This window comes from Canis lupus, chromosome 25, assembly GCF_048164855.1.
Source record: "Canis lupus baileyi chromosome 25, mCanLup2.hap1, whole genome shotgun sequence".
Classification (NCBI taxonomy): domain Eukaryota; kingdom Metazoa; phylum Chordata; class Mammalia; order Carnivora; family Canidae; genus Canis; species Canis lupus.
The window spans coordinates 40,436,133-40,456,922 of record NC_132862.1 but is presented as its reverse complement, the minus strand read 5'-3'; the positions used below and the strand labels follow the sequence as shown (position 1 = coordinate 40,456,922).

Below are 20,790 nucleotides of genomic sequence, written 5' to 3'. Positions count from 1 at the left end.
TTCAGGGCTATTCAGATCATTTATTTCATGTTGATTGAATTTCACTGCTTTATGGTTTTTAAGGAATTGGTCCATTTCTTAAAATTTATGAGTATAAAGTTATTTGCAATAATAAATAAATTTATTTATTTATACAGTGATATTATATCAGTTTCAAGTGTACGGCATAATATACCTAATTTATGCATATATTCCCAAAATGATCACCACAGTAAGTTTAGTTAGCATCCATCACCATATATAGCTACAAAAATTTTTTTTCTTGTGGAGAACTTTTAAAATCTACTGTCTTAGAAAATTTAAAATAATGAAGATTTTATAATTTAATAAATGCCCTTAAACAGTATATACTATATTTATAAATCTAATAAGTTAAATTTTCTAGCTTAAGAATGTCAATTATATGATTTTAAATGAATGATTCTTAAATTCTACTATATGTTCCAAAAGTGTTTGTAATTTGGTAACTTTTTACAACGTTAATTATTCATTTTTTTTAAAATTTTTATTTATTTATGATAGTCACAGAGAGAGAGAGAGAGAGCCGCAGAGACACAGGCAGAGGGAGAAGCAGGCTCCATGCACCGGGAGCCCGATGTGGGATTCGATCCCGGGTCTCCAGGATCGCGCCCTGGGACAAAGGCAGGCGCCAAACCGCTGCGCCACCCAGGGATCCCACGTTAATTATTCAACTACACATTTTGAAATTGGTATCACAAGGTTAATCTGTAAGACAATTTTTTAAAAACATAGCAGGCACTTAAAAATAGTTATTATACACAGAATCTAGCAAATACTATGTGTTTGATTCCTTTAACATCTCTTCTTGATCCTAAATCTCCTGGGAATTAAATATACAACTTACGCTAAAGAAAGAATTATAACATCCCAAACATTTTAAGGTTTGCCTTTCCAAGAGAATTTTGGGAAATCATTTTCCCAGCTGCCTGAAGTTGCTGATAGAATATAGATTCTGGCTGGGTGTGAGGTCTGGAGCTACAGGAATACTGCCCCCTCCGATGTCCAAGCTGGGTGCCTTTTCATGGTCACTGTGTCAAGGAGTCCAGAAGTTGAAGAGGGAGGTGATCATGTAGCTCACAGTGTGTTACCCAAGTCAGTTCATTCTATCTAGGCCTTTCCTGTCTACCTTATCTCTTAGGACCACAATTCTTTCAGGTAAATAAAATGACATTTGATGAGATGTTAGGCCCTTTGTGTTTTGTTTTCTTTGTAGACACAATTTACACATTCATTTCATTCTACCTAAAAGCTACCACAGATATTTTCAGAATTGAGAGAGAGATAAGACTAAATAGTCCTTTTGTCTTCTTCCAATGCCACAATGCACGGTTTGATTCAACCAGAGGAGGTAGGACTTCTGGAAACCACTGGCATCAGTGACTGAGAAGGGACCCAATTAGAAGAGATAAGACCTTTTTGAGACATCTGAATTTTTTTTTTAAAGATTTTATTTATTCATTAGAGACAGAGATGTAGAGACACAGGCAGAGGGAGAAGCAGGCTCCATGCAGGAAACCCAATGGTGGAACTCGATCCCAGGACTCCGGGACTATTAAGATATTTTCCATATTAATTTTGACCTACATTCTATATTATTCTTTACAGTATTGTCTTAAAAGAAAATGAGCGCTTTAAAAGGGTCATAATTAATTTGAGGGTTCTGACTGGTGTCAGGGTTTTTCATACAGAGAGCTAAACTGCTTTCTGCAACTGTGTTCACCAGCATGACAGCATTCCCACAGATATCAATTCCTTTTTATTTATTTATTTATTTATTTATTTATTTATTTATTTATTTATTTTTAATTTTTATTTATTTATGATAGTTACAGAGAGAGAGAGGCAGAGACACAGGCAGAGGGAGAAGCAGGCTCCATGCACCGGGAGCCCGATGTGGGATTCGATCCCGGGTCTCCAGGATCGCGCCCTGGGACAAAGGCAGGCGCCAAACCGCTGCGCCACCCAGGGATCCCTTCCTTTTTATTTATTGAACCCTGACTGCATATGGCCTCCTTATTCTCACTGCATATCCCAGAGCTCTTCTTCCTGTCACTCCATCTGGAAGACTTTCCATGATGACCTTTACTCAAACTCTCCAGTATTTCAGCTGTGTCTCTACTCTTCCTCATTGCAAAGTTCAGACATCTCGGGACGCCTGGGTGGCTCAGCAGTTGAGCATCTGCCTTTGGCTCAGGGCGTGATCCTGGAGACCCAGGATCAAATCCTACATCAGGCTCCCTGCATGGAGCCTGCTTCTCCCTCTGTCTGTGTCTCTGCCTCTCTCTCTCTCTCTGTGTCTCTCATGAATAAATAAAATCTTAAAAAAAAATAGCAGTCAACACCCCCCAAATTAAAGCCAAACTAAAAATGTATAAGATCCAGATGAACACAATGTAAAGGAAACCGGAGGAGTCTGAAGAAGTTGTAAAAAATACTTCCAAAGGACATGTCACATGGAAGTGGAGAGAAAATGAAAAAAAAAAAAAAGTCATTGGCTTTATTTAAAAAATCACAATAAATTATAATGGCCAAGATTTGTTGAGTACATATAATGTACCAGACACTAATTTAATCCTTACATAAATCTTATAAGAGAAATGTCATCATTAGCTCTACTTCACTAATGAAGTAACTAAACCACAGAGAAGTCAAAACATATTACCAAGATCACACAGCAGAGTAAGTGTCCAGAATCAAACACAGAATCTTATCCACTGTTTGTTATTGCCTCATCGCTTGGGAAGTTTGATTCTGAAAGAGAGAAAAGCACTGAATTTTGGTTAAAAAAGATGGTAGAACTAAGGGTTCTTTTCTCACTCTAATATTGGGACATTTGGGTATATTTAAAGTCAGTAGAAAAGGAATCTGCCCAGAAGGAGAAATAACAGAACAATGTTAAACAGGAATAGTCTTTTCTCTGGCATGCTGGAGGGCTGGGCTCAGAGCACAGAGGGCTGCTAAACAGTAGAGACAGAGGCAGGGCAACTCCTTTGAGACCACCCACAAGCATTATGCTAAGTGTCACTCAAGGCATTTGGGGGAAGGGCTAGACTGGCTGGCTGTGTGATCTTCTCAACAAGTGAAAAAAAAAAAGGCATTTAGTGAAAGTGAGCATCAAGGGGATGAGGACCAGGGATAAAAAGTGCTGAGGAGGGGACACCTTGGTGGCTCAGCAGTTAGGAGGCTGCCTTCAGCTCAGGTCGTGATCCCAGGATACAGGATCAAGTCCTGCCTCCTGCTTCCGGCTCCTACGGGGAGCCTGCTTCTCCCTCTGCCTATGTCTCTGCCTCTCTCTCTCTCTCTCTCTCTCTCTCTCTCTGTGTCTCTCATGAATAAATAAATGCATCTTAAAAAAAAAAAAAAAAGGTGCTGAGGAGGTCTTGAAGAGTATCCCTAAGGACTAAGCCAAGTTTTAAGCCAGACTGCTGTAGGTATATTTGTGGGCTAGTCCTGCTTGGTTGGTGGATCCTCTCCAGGAGTATCCTGTGAGCTTTAAGTGGGGCCTACAGAAAGGAGCAGTGGAGGTGATAGGAGGAGTTCAAGAACCAGGGGAGGCTGAGTGACTGAGTGACTGCCCACACTGGGCAGGTTCACCTGTGAAGGTGCACCTGGGGCATTTCAGTGTGGCCAGGACAGTCAAGTTTAGGGGAACAATGTTGTGGGGGGGCATTTTGTGATGGGAAGAGATGAGAGAGGGTTTGGACATACTGCTGTAGCCTTGGTGGTAGGTTCCAAAGTGGGACAGTGAGATCAAGGTCTCTCACTGTACATTTATATGGAAGCTGTTAACTCAGGATGGCAGTAGGGGGGCAGTGTATAAAGGGAAAATAATTTCACCAGGACACTGAAATAGATTCTGTGAATGATTCCTGCAAAGAGGTGGAGAGGGGTTTAGGGAATGGGAGGGCTTTGGAAGAAGAGGACAGGATCAGGACAAATGCGTGATGACAGTTGTACCATAGATATAAGGAGGAAGGAGCTCAGGGGGCAGGAGATGGCACATAGGAACAAAGAGAGAGATGACCCTTCCTCTTCTCCCATTAGAGTGGGAAGAGGCAGAGATGTACTAACATTTACTGCACATCTTTTGTGCCAGGTACAAGATGCTCAATAAATATCAACCAATTATGTTAATTCAATTCATATTAATTTTAACCCTAATACTAACTATAAACCCATTTTATAGGTGAGGAAATTGAGACTTAGGCTAGGTAATTTGCCTGAGGCCCTCTGCTGTATGTGGTGGAGTAGGGATTTAACTCAGACTCTTTGGCTCCTAAGCCCATAATGTTCCCAGTAGTAAACCTTGGTGAAGCCCCCAGAAGAGAAGAGGTAGGAACTGCCTCCTACAGTGGTGGAGAAAACAGGCTGAGATGCTTGAATGTAGCTTCTACTCATCTGGCCAGGGAGCCTCACCGAGGAGGGAGGGAGAATCCTGATGGGTTTTATGAGCTCAGGGATGAAGATGTGGAAAGGAAGGCCAAGTAGAGAGGGCCATGGCTCTCTAAAACATGTCATGTGTAGCCAGTCACATTGCCCTGATGCTTCAACCTCATGAAAGGCAGATGATAACAGGAACCCAGCCCAGCCTTGTTTCTCCCAGATCTGTGGTTCATCTGCCATGGTACTAGTAGAGAAAGCACTAGGTGGTCTAATTCTACTCTTTGCTTCATTTTCCCTCTGGATTACTGGCAGAAGATTTAGCAACCCTTCAAGTATGTCACTGAGTGCAGCAGGAAAAGCAGCAGCAGAGGAGATGAGAACATTTCAATAGCTTGACTCTGTCTCTTCTCCCATCCAGGGAAGAGCTGTCATGAACAGAGCTACCAAGCGATGTCTGGAAATGAAGAAAGACACTTTGGGCACCTATGTGCCTGTGCTCCAGAACTGCACCACACAAGCATGGACAATACAGTACACCATGCAAAACTGGGGTCAAACTAACATCCAATGATCCTCAGAGAGCCTGGATTTGGGATACCAGTTCTTGCCACTGGCTTCTACTACTAAAGCTGCTCAAAGTAGAAGAGGGTGAGAACAGGAAAGTATGCGTGTATGTTTACTGTGGCTTCAGTCTGCAACACATGGGATGTGGGGAGATGAGGTCTATGCATGTGTCAGGATGCCCAGGCTGGAGAGGGGTGAGGAAACTCTCTTCCAGCTTCCCTTGGAAAGTCATGATATATATCAAATGCCATTCTTGGAAACTCCTTGAAATAAGCACCATCATCTGGCTGCTATGTGGGAAGAGAACTAGGAGGGTGGAAGTCTATCGTTGACTTCTGCCAACACTGTTTAGTCTTCATTCCTGACAACTACTATTGCCATCTGCCCCACACATCCTCCCCCAGCCCATATGCTCAGAGACTCCCCAGACAGCCTGGGGGCTGCTCCACAGGAGAGGCTGGGTCATCATTGGGCTGGCAGCATGACAATGATTCAGGTGGCACCAATTCTCTGAAGGTGTGTTACCACTGCTGTTCCCCTTTTCTGAACTGTCCTGAAAGATGCAGCAAATAGACGAATAATCTTTAAAAATCCCTCCATCTCCCCACCCCACAACAGCAGTTTTATTTGGATTACTCAATCCCTCTCATACCAAAGAGATTCTGAAGGCTAAGGGTAGGCGAGAGAACATGTCTCCACTAATCCCAGATCTGCACAGTGCATAGAGGATGGTAGAAAAAGTCCAAGTCTATCTGAGTCTTTAAGTAGCTTATAACACATAATAGACTTGATTACCTATTTCTTTTTATTCTCCCTGCAAATTATGGAAAAATTGAGGCTTGGAACAGAGAAGCATTACTTTTTGGGACACAAAGAAGGGATTGCAGGCACAAACTTAAAACCAAGGGTCCTTACTGTCATCCACTGGATAAATCCTTTCCCTTAGTTTAGTGAATTGGGAAGATACGTCTAGGGATGCCAATTTTGGCAAGGTCCTGGTGGTTGGTGGGAGTAGGCACCATGGGAGGAGAGGAGGTAGGATGTAATGTGGGTATGTTGTGTTGTGTGTTCACCTTTTGAGATTATGCAGACTGGTCCCTTCCTTGAGAGGGTCACCTTTTTCTTTCAGTCTTATGTTAGTGCTACTTGGTTATGACTCTGGGAAGAGGCTACCTTTAGGCATTGGGCAGACAGGACACTGATAATTTAGTGCAGAATTGAATAAGCTAAACATTTTTTAAAGTAAACTCTTAGAAGTGTATAAGTCATAAGTGTATGGCTTGATAAAATTTCCACAGTGATCAAATCCATATTGAGAACTAAAACTTTACCACAGGTAAGATTTTATTATGAAAAAATTCAGGAACAGGATAAAGCAAATAAATAACTTCTAGTTTCTTCATAGCAAATTGAAGGGAAAATGCAATTCACAGCAAAGCTTTTTTTTTTTTTTAAAGTTTGTACCCATTGGAAGGATGGACAAAAAAATGGGAAATATCCTTAAACATATGAAAAGATGTTTAATCTCACTCTGAGAAATGCAAATTAAAATGGTACTGAGATCATTTTTTCACTTAAATAGGTGAAAATTAAAAAGTATGATAACCATTCTGTTAGCAAGGTTGTGGGAAACAGATATCTCCTATTTTGATGATAGGGATGCAAAGTGGTACAATCCTTTTGGAGGGATGTTTGGCAGTATTTAAAAGTACTATAGGGGGTCCTGGGTGGCTCAGTTGGTTAAGCATAACAACTCTTGATTTCAGCTCAGGTCATGATCTCAGGACATTGGGATCTGCAGCTCAGCAGGGAATCTGCTTAAGATTCTCTTCCCCCATCCCAGCCCTCCCCCTGCTCATGCACATGCATACATTCTCTCTCTTGCTCTCAAATAAACAAATAAATCTTTAAAAAATACTATATGTGCATTCTCTTACTTGTGCCAACAATTCTACCTTGAGAAATTCACACCTCTAAAAAATAAGAAAATACTTATGTATAAATGAATTATTTGCAGTATTGAATTTAATTGTAAAGTGTTGGAAATGAACTACCTGTTCAAACATCAGACTGGTTGAGTACATCCATACAATGGAGTACTATGCAGCCATGGAAAATAACTAGAACATTTCTTTGAATAGATATGGAATGATTTCCAGTGTGAAAAAAGAAAAATTGCATTTATAGTTTGTACCTTTCAGGTAAGAGATAAGGGGAAAATATACGTATATCTGTTCATTTCTGCAAAATGAAACATAAAGATAAACCAGAAACTAATGAGATCAGTTACCTACAGATGGTATTGGTTAGAAATAGAATAGAAAGGACTGAGGATAGAAACAGGTTTAGAAAGGATGTTGGCAGAGTGACATTTCTCATATATTCAAAACATAAATACACAAACCCAACAAGGATAAAGGGAAATCCAAAATGGAGTGCAAATTAAAAAAGTGAACTTATCTCTGTTTCTCTATTTTACGCAGTCATTCTGAGCACACTCAGCATCCAACATGCAGATCTTGGTTTCTAAACGTTTTCTAGTAAAAGGAATTAGGGCTCCTTGGAGAAATATTTGATTTTAGGTCTGGGGCCTTAGACATTTTCCTGTGCTAGAAAATAAAGAAATGCTCCACGAATGATGGTGACATGTCACAACCTATAGCAGGCAGATCCAAGGGGTTCTCACTGGCCAAATCTAGGACAATTTGAGCATTAAAATAAATGATGCTTTTATTATATAGATTAAAAGCAATAGGATAAAATAAGAATCCATGAGTTCATACCAATAAAGGAATGGTTGGACAGGTGGATGAATGAAGAAATAAGGAGAAGGGAAAATTCTTCTTTAGAGTAGATTGCCAATTAAAAAATGTAGGAAGAAATCTGGAATTAGAAAATTATTTGACAAGCCATAGCTAAAATTGTTTCAGGCAATAATGTTAAATAGATGTTAAAATTAATGGGTGATGAGAAATAGAATACATACATAATATCAAAGTAACCCTTCAGAAGATATTTGTTAATTTGTAGTTAACAAACATAAAACTGTAATTTCATGGTGGAGAAAGCTGGCAGACACTATCTTAACTGAGTGGTAAATGTTAATATCATCAGTTACTGGACAAATGGATATTACATGTCTTCTGATAAGAGGCACTAAAAGATACAATATCATTTCCTTATTTTTTTTAAGATTTTATTTATTCCTGAGAGACACAGAGAGAGAGGCAGAGACAAAGGCAGAAGGAGAAGCAGGCTCCCTCTAGGGAGCCTGATGCGGGACTTGATCCCAGAATCCTAGAATCACAATCTGGGCCAAAGGCTCAACCACTGAGCCACCCGGGTACCTCTACATCATTTTAAATGGTGTTCTTGCCCCAAATAAGAACCTGACTCTATAATTTTGAGGAAAAAAATTAAGCCCAAATCAAGGAATATCCTTCAAAATAAATGGTCTGTATGCTTTAAAATGGGAAAGTCATAAAAGACAAAGACTGACAAACTTTCCCACACTAAAGGAGACAAAGAGTCCTGACAGCTAAATGGAATGTGTGGTCCTGGATGGGAATCCAGACTTGAGGGTAATTAGTTTTCTTTTGGTTATAAAGAACAGCAGGGGACAACTGATGAAATTTAAATAAGATTTGTTGATCAGATAATAGTACTGTATCAATATTATTTTCCTGATTTTGATTACTGTACTCTGGTTATATAAGAGTATAAAAGAATGTCCTTGATTTTACAAAATACTCGATGGATGGATTGGGGAGGGGCATTATCTCTGAGAGTATACATATTGTAATACATATAACCTCCTTAGCAAAGAGACCTAGGCAAAAAGTCAACTTTATGACAAGTTAAGGAGTGGGGTGGGTATAGTTTATTTTCCTTTTTCTCTAACAAGTCATGATGGCTAGGTCAGGATTTGTCTTTTCCAAACACCTTGCCAATCTCCTTCCATTTTTTTTTAATAAAATAATTTTTTATTGGTGTTCAATTTGCCAACATACAGAATAACACCCAGTGCTCATCCCGTCAAATGTCCCCCTCAGTGCCTGTCACCCACTCACCCCCACCCCCCGCCCTCCTCCCCTTCCACCACCCGTAGTTCGTTTCCCAGAGTTAGGAGTCTTAATGTTCTGTCTCCCTTTCTGATATTTCCCACACATTTCTTCTCCCTTCCCTTATATTCCCTTTCACTATTATTTATATCCCCCAAATGAATGAGAACATACACTGTTTGTCCTTCTCCGATTGACTTCCTTCACTCAGCATAATACCCTCCAGTTCCATCCACGTTGAAGCAAATGGTGGGTATTTGTCGTTTCTAATGGCTGAGTAATATTCCGTTGTATACATAGACCACATCTTCTTTATCCATTCATCTTTCGATGGACACCGAGGCTCCTTCCACAGTTTGGCTATTGTGGACATTGCTGCTAGAAACATCGGGGTGCAGGTGTCCCGGCGTTTCACTACATCTGTATCTGTGGGGTAAATCCCCAGCAGTGCAATTGCTGGGTCGTAGGGCAGGTCTATTTGTAACTCTTTGAGGAATCTCCACACAGTTTTCCAGAGTGGCTGTACCAGTTCACATTCCCACCAACAGTGTAAGAGGGTCGCCTTTCTCCGCATCCTCTCCAAGATTTGTTGTTTCCTGCCTTGTTAATTTTCCCCATTCTCACTGGTGTGAGGTGGTATCTCATCGTGGTTTTGATTTGTATTTCTCTGATGGCAAGTGATGCAGAGCATTTTCTCATGTGCGTGTTGGCCATGTCTATGTCTTCTTTGGTAAAATTTCTGTTCATGTCTTCTGCCCATTTCATGATTGGGTTGTTTGGTTCTTTGCTGTTGAGTTTAATAAGTTCTTTATAGATCTTGGAAACTAGCCCTTTATCTGATACGTCATTTGCAAATGTCTTCTCCCATTCTGTAGGTTGTCTTTGAGTTTTATTGACTGTATCCTTTGCTGTGCAAAAGCTTCTTATCTTGATGAAGTACCAATAGTTCATTTTTGCTTTTGTTTCTTTTGCCTTCGTGGATGTATCTTGCAAGAAGTTACTGTGGCCAAGTTCAAAAAGGGTGTTGCCTGTGTTCTCCTCTAGGATTTTGATGGAATCTTGTCTCACATTTAGATCTTTCATCCATCTTGAGTTTATCTTTGTGTATGGTGAAAGAGAATGGTCTAGTTTCATTCTTCTGCATGTGGATGTCCTATTTTCCCAGCACCATTTATTGAAGAGACTGTCTTTCTTCCAATGGATAGTCTTTCCTCCTTTATCGAATATTAGTTGACCATAAAGTTCAGGGTCCACTTCTGGGTTCTCTATTCTGTTCCATTGATCTATGTGTCTGTTTTTGTGCCAGTACCACACTGTCTTGATGACCACAGCTTTGTAGTACAACCTGAAATCTGGCATTGTGATGCCCCCAGATATGGTTTTCTTTTGTAAAATTCCCCTGGCTATTCGGGGTCTTTTCTGATTCCACACAAATCTTAAAATAATTTGTTCTAACTCTCTGAAGAAAGTCCATGGTATTTTGATAGGGATTGCATTAAACGTGTAAATTGCCCTGGGTAACATTGACATTTTCACAATATTAATTCTGCCAATCCATGAGCATGGAATATTTTTCCACCTCTTTGTGTCTTCCTCAATTTCTTTCAGAAGCGTTCTATAGTTTTTAGGGTATAGATCCTTTACCTCTTTGGTAAGGTTTATTCCTAGGTATCTTATGCTTTTGGGTGCAATTGTAAATGGGATTGACTCCTTAATTTCTCTTTCTTCAGTCTCATTGTTAGTGTATAGAAATGCCATTGATTTCTGGGCATTGATTTTGTATCCTACCACGCTACCAAATTGCTGTATGAGTTCTAGCAATCTTGGGGTGGAGGCTTTTGGGTTTTCTATGTAGAGTATAATGTCATCGGTGAAGAGGGAGAGTTTGACTTCTTCTTTGCCAATTTGAATGCCTTTAAAGTCTTTTTGTTGTCTGATTGCTGAGGCTAGGACTTCCAGTACTATGTTGAATAGCAGTGGTGAGAGTGGACATCCCTGTCTTGTTCCTTATCTTAGGGGAAAGGCTCCCAGTGCTTCCCCATTAAGAATGATATTTGCTGTGGGCCTTTCGTAGATGGCTTTTAAGATGTTGAGGAATGTTCCCTCTATCCCTACACTCTGAAGAGTTTTGATCAGGAATGGATGCTGTATTTTGTCAGATGCTTTCTCTGCATCTAATGAGAGGATCATATCGTTCTTAGTTTTTCTCTTGCTGATATGATGAATCACATTGATTGTTTTACGAGTGTTGAACCAGCCTTGTGTCTGGGGGATAAATCCTACTTGGTCATGGTGAATAATTTTCTTAATGTGTTGTTGGATCAATCTCCTTCCATTCTTTAAAGGTTCTTCATTAGCTAGTAAATGAGTTTGGTGGCTTCTGCTTCCAATACATTTTCTAGCCGAGGCTAAATTGAAAAAGATGAGCTGTGGTTTTCACTGGTGCATTGTCCTGGGGCCAGTAGTAGCCCCCAAATCCTAGCTAGTCACCCCTCCACCAAGCTCCCTATGTCCTCTTCCAGAGAGCTTGCGGGAAGGCCTTCCCATTGGGCCTGCATCTTGACTAGTAGTGTTCCATATGAGAATTCCTTCCCAGCACTGCTCCGGAAAGTTGTGCATTTTTCCAATTTTAAGTTTCGAGAAAAACCAGTTGAAAAATTAGGAAGACAGGAAAGAGCTCTAGAATTCTTCCGTAAGAATTAAAGCTTTGCAAGTTACATAGAGATGACTGACATCCAAAGCAATGCAGGAACAGGAAACAGAGACAGAGTCCAACGTTAAGCGTATATTTTCGGAAACCAGGACAGGAGTATGCAGAAAAAAAGACAGCCACAACAATCTAATCAGTTGGACATGCATATAGCAATAGCCATGCTGTAAATGTGTGTGTGTGTGACGTTTCCCTCTACTGGTGAGGAAGTGTTGTAAATGAAATACATATTAAGTTTTTATACATAGCAAACTTCATACAAAACTTATGGCATTCTAAGGAATAACAAGTTTGAGGAGCAAAATATGTTCTTAAATTAGCAATTTCAACATGATTCTGATTAGTGCTGTTAACCTCACTAACCTCTTACCAAAAGACCCAAAATTACATTTTTTAAATACTACAAATTTCATGTAATGTTGGCTGATGTTTTCTAGGGTTTGAATATTTGCTATAACCTATAGTTTTGTGAGGCTTAATATTACTAGGCTTAATATCTCTTACTATTTATTTATTTATTTATTTATTTATTTATTTATTTATGAGAGACACAGACTGAGAGAGAGAGGCAGAGACACAGGCAGAGGGAGAAGCAGGCTCCTCGCAGGGAGCCTCATGCGGGACTCGATCCCAGATACTGGGATCACAACCTGAGCTGAAGGCAGGCTCCCAACCGCTGAGCCACCCAGGCATCCCAATATCTCTTATTTATTAAACAACTTTTAGAAATCCATAATAGCAAGTAAAGAATATAACTAATCTTAGAACTAGTAAGGAATAACTTATGCTTTGGGGAATTTGTGAAAATTCCTGAGAGTTCTGATTTTTTTTCCTGAGTCCCTAAGATAATGTCTGCTGGGAAATTGGGACTACTACCATAACATTACAGAAACCTATTGTCTCCATCAATTTATTGCTCTGGGTTCTCCATTAAGCAATCAATCAAAGGGGTTTCTTTCAGGGTTTTTAAATAAAAATTTTGTGGTTCTTCTATTGTTTTTGGCAGTTTTTTAAAACTACTCCATTGAAGTATGATTGACATGTAAAAAGCTGTACATATTTAATATATGCACCTCAATGAGTTTGGGGATAAGTATACCTCCATTAAATCATCACCACTATCAAGGCCATAGACATACCGATTACCTCCCAAAGTTTCTTCTTCTCCCTTTTATTATTATTGTTATTATAACCACTACTATTTGTGGTATGCATACTTACCATAAATAGTAGTGGTTATAATAATAAATCTTACTGTAATATTTACCCTCTTAGAAAATTTTTAAATATACAACATAGTATTGTTAGCTATAGACACTATGCTATATTGCCCTAGAACTTACTCATCTTGCAAAACTAAAACTTTGTACTCTTTGACCACTGCCTCTTCATTTCCAACCTCCCTGACCCCTGGCAACCACCATTCTACTCTCTGCTTCCATGAGTCTATTTTTAGGTTCCACATATAAGTGAGATCACATTTGTCTTTTTTATATCTGGCTTATTTCCCTTAGAATAATGCCCTCCAGGTCCATCCATGTTGAAAATTTGCCAAATGTTTTTAAATGTCTTCCACAAAATCAGTTTCCCAGGAGTCTTTTTTTCTCATATCTGTGTGCACATGTGCTGTGGTTGGCTGCAAGTTCTCAGCTATGGCTGGGTGGACAGCAGCCCAGCCACAGTGTCTGGTTGGCTCCTTCCAGAGCACAGTGGTTCTCATAATTGTAACAATCTTCAACAATTAGTTCCCAGTGACTTTTTACTCTTCAAGAACCTCTCTCCAGGGCAGAAGTTCTGATGAAGAAAGAGTTCACTGACATGGAGTGAAGTAACATGTACTTCCCCAGTTCCTCTGCTTGTGAGGGAAGGAGAAAATCTAGGATTACAGGTGCAATAAAAGGAATCCAAGAGTAGCTTAAAGCTCTAGCATCATAATCCACTGCACTCCTTTCCTCCAAAATCTGTCCTCCTAACCCCATCACAGACTCCCTTCCCCCCTGCTAGAATCCTTCCTCATAAATAGGTCCAGGGTACAGGGCAGGTGACACAGATTCTGCAGTACAGAAGCTCTAGGCACCCATGCTCTGCTTTCTAAACCGTGAGTCCTGCCACTCCAATGAGGGATTCTCTTCCCTAGTTAGACCCAAACACTAGGTCCCAGGCAGGGCTGCTGCTCTGGGAATGGTCTGTCTGCCAAACCTTGATTTGCTTTTCTGAGCTGGAACACTTCACTTCTGAACACTTTGCTCCTGAATGGCTTAGGGAACAGGAGACATAGACTAAGAAGACAGGAAAACGCTGGCTCAAGAATAACAATGGTGGTGACTACAAAACCAGTTTGGGTGATGGAGGATGCTGCAGGATAGATGTGGCTGGAGAAGTAGGCTGCATGGGTATTAGCAGTGGTAATTAGCAGTGGGCAAATCAGCATGCTCTAGGACAGGATCAGAGGGCAATAGATCCGGCAGGGTGGTGAATGGAATGGGGTTGGCAGAGGATTATATTTTCTTCTAATATCTGCTGCAGGGGCCACATGGTGCTAGGTAGTTCTCAGGGAACCCTAGCAATGGTAAGTGGTGGCTCAGTGTAAAAATGTTGATAGCTAAGTCTAGGGATTGGCCAGGCAGGGAGGCTGTGAGAGGGCCCTGAGAAAAGGCCTCTATCTGTAGTTGCTGCTGTTCTTATTTCCCACCCTGCAGGAAGGCTTTGGTTTGCTCTCTGTGCTTGAGGTTTACTTGCCTCTACCCACCCTCAGATGTTAAAACTTTCGCACCTAGGGTTAACTCAGTTCCAGTGGAGCAGGCATTGGCTACTACCAATCAGTGGGATAATCTGATCTTTTCATTCATTCAGGACAGGGCAGTAGAGGGGTCTACTCAAAAACACTTTACCCAATGGACTTTTAATCAAGGGCAAACTATTTTTCATGGAGGATTTTTCTTAGGGCACTGCCCTAGCCCTTAGGATCTTGAGAAGAGCTTTGTAAAGGGAGTAAGGTTCCCATCGATTGGATTCACTTTTCTTCCTTAAATGAACTCTTTGGGAGCAGGGAGATTTCTTAAGTCTCCCATAAGAAATACCCTTAAAAAGTGAAGGCACCTCTTGAACAGTGCAAACTCCCTGTAGCCAAGTTCTCTCAGAAAGAGAGAGGGAGAGAGAGAGAGAGGGTGGGGGGAGTAGGGTGGGGTAGAGGATTTAGCTATTCTGGGCAACATCCAGGCAGCAGTAATTCCATGGATATTGCCCAACACTGCTCTCCAAGTGAGAATCAAGGGCCAACTCGGCGGACCCCTGGCCATCTTGAGCTTTTCCAAACATCCTGTTTATTACGCACAGAGGGGTTTGAAAAAATAAAAGTAGTCAGGACCAGTTCCACCCAACAGGCAAGGAAGGGAGGTTCTGAAGGGAGCAGCCAAAGTGCCTGGAGGAGGGTGGGCTGTGGTTGGGTTGAGCCTCTTTGGGCAAATAGACCAATTGGCTGGTCATGCCCTGAGCAGAACGTGGTAGAATAAATAGGCAACTGATCTGAAATTCCACTTGCCCTGGCCTTAGGCGGGAGTGGTCTGGCAAATCCAATAGTAGAGACTTCACCCGAGACATGCTTTGAATAAGTACCCAGCTGAGACTTTGGCAGACTCTTGTCTGTCTCCACTCCATCCTTAGATCCTTTGGGCTCCAGACAAGATCAAAGGTTCCTGCTCTTCTTGGCCAAAAGCCTGAGGGCGCGGGGGTGGGGGTGGGGGCGGAGAAAGAGAGAGAGAGAGAGAGAAAGAGAGAGAGAGGGAGACTTATAGGAGTCTTTTCATTATGGGCTCCTGGTTACTGAAATTTGAAAATCTGGCTGTGAACACTTATTTCAGGCCAACTGTTGGCACCAATGTTATAACAAGGATCAACTTCTACCGCACTCCCCGCCCCTTTTCAAGTCAAATATGGAAAAACTCCATTTGGCAGTTATTTTCCCTGAAATAGTAACAAGAAGAGAGACAAATATCCCAAGTTTTTAAAAAAGAAATCTTTACGGTGAATCCGGTGTTCCCTTACAATGTTATTTTAATAAGTAATACCTTTGATTTTGTCATCACACTCCCGGTGTTTGTGATTATAAATGGACCTCTAGACTGAGAGTGCAGGTCAGTTCTAAAGCCATAGTTAGGAATTAAAAAAAAAAAAAGCCAGTGTATTAAAAGACACATAGTGAGTGAGTGAGTGAGTTTAAGTACATGCATGAGTCAGAGAACAGAAAAGCCAAGGTAAATAAGCTCCCTGCAGGGATGGCTCAGGGGACAGGGTTCAGATTACCTTGAGACTGCATGTTTCCTCTCTACCATCATGAGGGCACCTTGTAATACAGGTTTTTTCTTTGGAGAGTGAGTCTCCTCACAGAAGGGACACCCTGCCTTTTCTCTTTCAGTTACACATTGTCTTGCCTCCTACTGCAGGGGTTAGAAAAAGAGAGAGAAAGGTCCATTTGAATCCCTTTTTGTTGTTGCCTTTTGAGACTTTGTAGCTGCTGGATGCATGACCTAGACATATCAAGGGTATGCAAACTTAGCAATGTTTCTTTTGAATTTTATGGTTTTCATCCATTTTTCCTGCCCTTCAGTCCCAACTTTAATTTTTCTATATCTGACACTTGGTTGAATCAACTTGAATGGTGCAGAAAGAGAAGCAGGAGCATAGGAATCAGGGACAGGCTAAGTAAGAGGTGTGGGCGGTGTGTGGAGAAGGGTCTCAGCTCATGCCTCATGTTTAGGAGACTTCCTGACAAGTATGACGTTTGAGGAAATGAGTGAAGAGAAATGGACTCTTCCTGGTCGAGAAGCCCAAGATTATCCCAAGGACATGATTACAGGTGAACAGAGAACTGAGAGTAAAGGGAGCCAATAATGAATTTGCCTGGATGAAATGAAAGGACAAGAAGGAGATGAGGGCAAGCCCTGGGAGACAGCTGGGCCTACAGGGAGCACAGTGACCGGCAGAAATGTCTTCATTGCCATCTTCTCCCTAAGGAATACATAGAGAAACAAATGAATGACTAATATTATCTTCTAGTTTTCATTATAAATGTTCCAAGGCACATGGAGACATAAATGATAAACAAAGAGATAAATAGCATGCATAATCTTACCATTTTGAGGTGATAATTATAAATTTATCTTTATCTCCTTTTCATCTTTTTTCTTTAAATCTATATGCCTGAACATATTTATACATTTTATAAAATAAGGGCCATACCTGATTCACAGTTGTAGCTTGATTTTTTAACTTAATATTCTACACAGAAATCTAGCATTTTTCATTTGGAGAAGTCATCCGCTGAAAGGCAGAAGTTTTTAGTACAGGCTTTAGGAGATAACTCTAGAACAATAATGTCAGTGAGTCTCTTTCAGGTGCAGGTTTTGTGTGGAGCAGAGCATTCCCTCAGCTTATCAGCCCAGTGCAGGGGGCTACTGTTCTAAGAAGGAAGAGGACAGATGGAAGAATATTGGAAGAGCTCTGTTCTCCAGGTGCAGTGGGAAGGAGCTCGCAGGGCTGGACCTATGCCAGGGGTCAGTGCTTCCCAACCTAGAAGGATGCTCATTACAGTTATCACTTGCTGAGCATCTACTGTGCACTGGGTAACGGAGCTGTGCAAATACTATCATCCTTCAAAGAATCTGACAAAATAGGTGTTATTATTCATACTTTCGATGTGAAGAAACTAAGGCTCTCAGAGGTTAATTTACTGGTCCATGGTCATACAACTGATACGTGAATGAATGAGGGCTCTGATTTGGGTTTCCAAGAGGGAAGAATAGAAAATTATAGGCTTTGAAATACACAAAAAATATGGATTTGAATCACTTTTGTGAAAACAAAACTTTCTTCTAGACTATAAAAAGTAATGCATATTCATTGAAGAAAACTTGCTATCAATCTCTCGCTTTTCTCATACCTTGATTTGGAAAGTCTCTGTTATCGGATTTCCCTTGCCAGGATCTTACATTAATTCATCCAACAAACACTTACTTTTCAATAGTCATATATTAGCCACTGTTGAAGGGACTGAAAAAAAATTGGAAAGTTTTAGCCCCTGCTTTCAGGAAATAGAAAGTGCAATGGGAGTAAGCAAACACATGCACCCTGTGATATCGGTAATGATGATTAACACAGAGACCTGATGCAAGGGCTCAGGAAGTACATCTGTGAAAGGAGGATTAAACCTAACTGGAGAGGGTCACACTAGGCTTCAGGATGAAGGGAGTATTCCTCTCCCAGCCTTGTTTCATCTGTTAAATTGGACAAGAGTGACTTCTGGTCCTGGCGTTCTGCAATTCTCATCTCCTATTCTTACATGGATTTGTCACCAAGGACAGTTCTTTTCATATGTAAGGGGCTCTTGGTTCCCAGGGTGGCCTGATCTGGAACCCAAACTGAATGGCAGCCTTCAAGGTCTCCTTGAGTATAGCTCCTTATGCTTGTTTGGCAAGGGGAGATGAGTTCAGCTACAGGTTCGGGTTCTATTTCCTTCCTACACTCAGCTCCCTCACTCTTTCAATGCCTTCTAGTCTTCTAATGGCAGATTGTGATGTGCTCCACCCCTCTCCATCCTCAAATTTCCTGGAAGGATAGACCCCTAGCCAGGATTTGTTCTGATTCAGCTCTATATCCCTCTAGGACTTAATGCTTTGTACAGAGAAGATGTTCAATCACAGCGAATGAATGCATTATAGTTTTTTCTTTGGGAAACATTTTGCATGGAGTTTAAAAGTACCTGTATTTGTTTTCTCTAATTTGTGGAGCAAATTACCACAAACAGTAGCTTGAAACAACATAAGCATATTATCTGTAGTTCTGGAGATCAGGAGTCTGACATAGGTCTCACTGGGTTATAATCAAGGTGTTGGCAGGGCTGTGATTCTTTTCGGAAGTTCTAGAGCAAATCTCTTCTTGCTTGTTCTTTTGCTTTATTTTGTTTCCGTTTTTGTCTTTTCCAGCTTCTAGGGGCTGCTCTGTATTCCTTGGCTTATGACCCTCTTCCATCTTGAAAGTCAGCAGTGGCTAGTCAAACTTTGCTCACATTGCATCACTCTGACACTGACTGTTCTTCCCTCCTTTTCTAGCTTTTAAGGGTTGCTATGATTACATTGGGCCCATCTGGCTAATCCAGGATCATCTCTCTATCTTAAGGTCTGTTGATTAGCAACTTCAATACTATTTTGCCATGTAATGTAATATAGGTTACAAGGGATTAGGATGGGGACACCTTTGAGGGACCATTATTATTCTGTTTACAATGGTGTCCAGTGACTCCCCCCGCCCCAGAATTCTGCTTATTTAATGCATCTACCCATGTGCTTACTTACTTACTCATTTGTTGAACTCTTTTTTTAAAATTTTTATTTATTATTTATGATAGTCACGCAGAGAGAGAGAGAGAGAGAGAGGCAGAGACACAGGCAGAGGGAGAAGCAGGCTCCATGCACCGGGAGCCCGACGTGGGTTTCGATCCCGGGTCTCCAGGATCGCGCCCTGGGCCAAAGGCAGGCGCCAAATCACTGCGCCACCCAGGGATCCCTCATTTGTTGAACTCTTACTATGTCCCATGGGCTTTGTTAGGTGGTGGGAAGTCAAAGGTGCACAGTACATAGTAAAAAGTGGGAAGCAAGAATGAACGATTGCAGAGTGGTCTGACAAACATTATACTGCAGGTGTGCAAAGGGGACAGAGGAGGGGCAATAATCCCACACTGGAAAAAGAGATGACACCTGACCTGAGATTTAAGGGAGCTAGAACTGGAGATGGGGGTCCATACAGAGAGAAGACCATTTGCAAAGACCTGGGCAGTATGGTGTTCCCTGGAAGTTAAGATAGTTTAAAAGTTACTGGAGCAGAAGGTGCTTTTCTCACATTCTTCCTGTGCCATTCTTAAGGAAGAGAGTTGAGTCTAGATAGGTAAGTGTGGGCAGATCATGGTAGGTCTCATGTGAAGATAAGGAGCTGTACTTGATGCTACAGCCATTAGGAAGAGACTGAAGAATTTCAGACAGGGAAGTGATGGTGGGCTGATATGCCAGCTACACATAATGACTTTCCAATTTTAGGGCTTCCTTTCTTCCAGGGGCCACATATGGTCTTCCTTTTTGTAATGTGAGTTTAATGCAGTCATTTTCTACCTTTGTAGTCAGCCTCCCTAAGCTAACCTTGTGGCCTCCTGTTGGCTAAGGCTGCGTTGAGGTCCTCAAAGATGAATTTGCAGCATCTCTTCCCATATTATGCCCAGGACCTGGCCCTGAGTACCTCCAGGCTTTGAGGCTCTTTCCCCCAGAGCCATCTGCATGAAGGTCCTAACTAGGACAGCATCAATGAATGATGAATGCATTTGTAGAAGATGATTACTTGTCTCAGCAGATTTGTTGCTTCTTTGAAGGTAGGAGCAGAAGCAATTAAGCAGCAGCTGTGGTATAGTGGCAAAAGCACTGGTTTTAGTCAGAAAATCTGACTATGAATCTCAGCTCTTCCATTTAATAAGCATTTGGCTTTGGGGAAGTCACACAAATTTATCATGTCTCAATTCCATAATCTACAGAATGGGGGATGTATAAGTCAGGCTGTAACTGCTGTAACCAAAAGTTTGAAGTTTAACACAAAGTAAGCTTATGTCTTACTCATACCACAGTTCAAAAGGGTCATTCCTTCTCAAGTGGCTCTTCTGCATAGCTCTTCTCCAACCTGTAACTCATGGACTCCGGATCTCTCCATCTTATGGCTGCTCAATGCCCTCCACCAAGCAGTGCTCAGAGTTGCCCCTTTTTTGCCCAACAGATAGGGAAAGGAGAGACAGTGTTAAGGATTGTGCAGTTTTAGGGTCCAGGTAAAGAAGTGACCATATCCATTTTTCCCACATTCCACTGGGCAGAACCCAGTCACATGGCTGCATGCATTTAACTGCAGGGGAAGCTAGGAAATGTAGTCCAACTGTGTGCCCAGAGGGAAAAGGAAATGATTTGGTTTACCAAATACCTGATCAGCCTTTCTAATATACCACTGTAATGGTACAATTGTTTC

At 41.3% G+C, this 20,790-nt stretch overlaps 1 protein-coding gene across 1 annotated transcript in view; it reads left to right on the top strand.

Moving 5' to 3' along the window:
* The window catches only part of GALNT8 (polypeptide N-acetylgalactosaminyltransferase 8), a 58,686-nt gene extending 51,803 nt beyond the window's left edge, over nt 1-6,883 (top strand). The window contains exon 11 of the mRNA XM_072799289.1: nt 4,823-6,883. Coding sequence (XP_072655390.1) covers nt 4,823-4,975 — 153 coding nt within the window. The 3' untranslated portion in view covers nt 4,976-6,883. The remainder of the gene's footprint in view (nt 1-4,822) is intronic.
* The last annotated feature ends 13,907 nt before the right edge of the window (nt 6,884-20,790 follow it).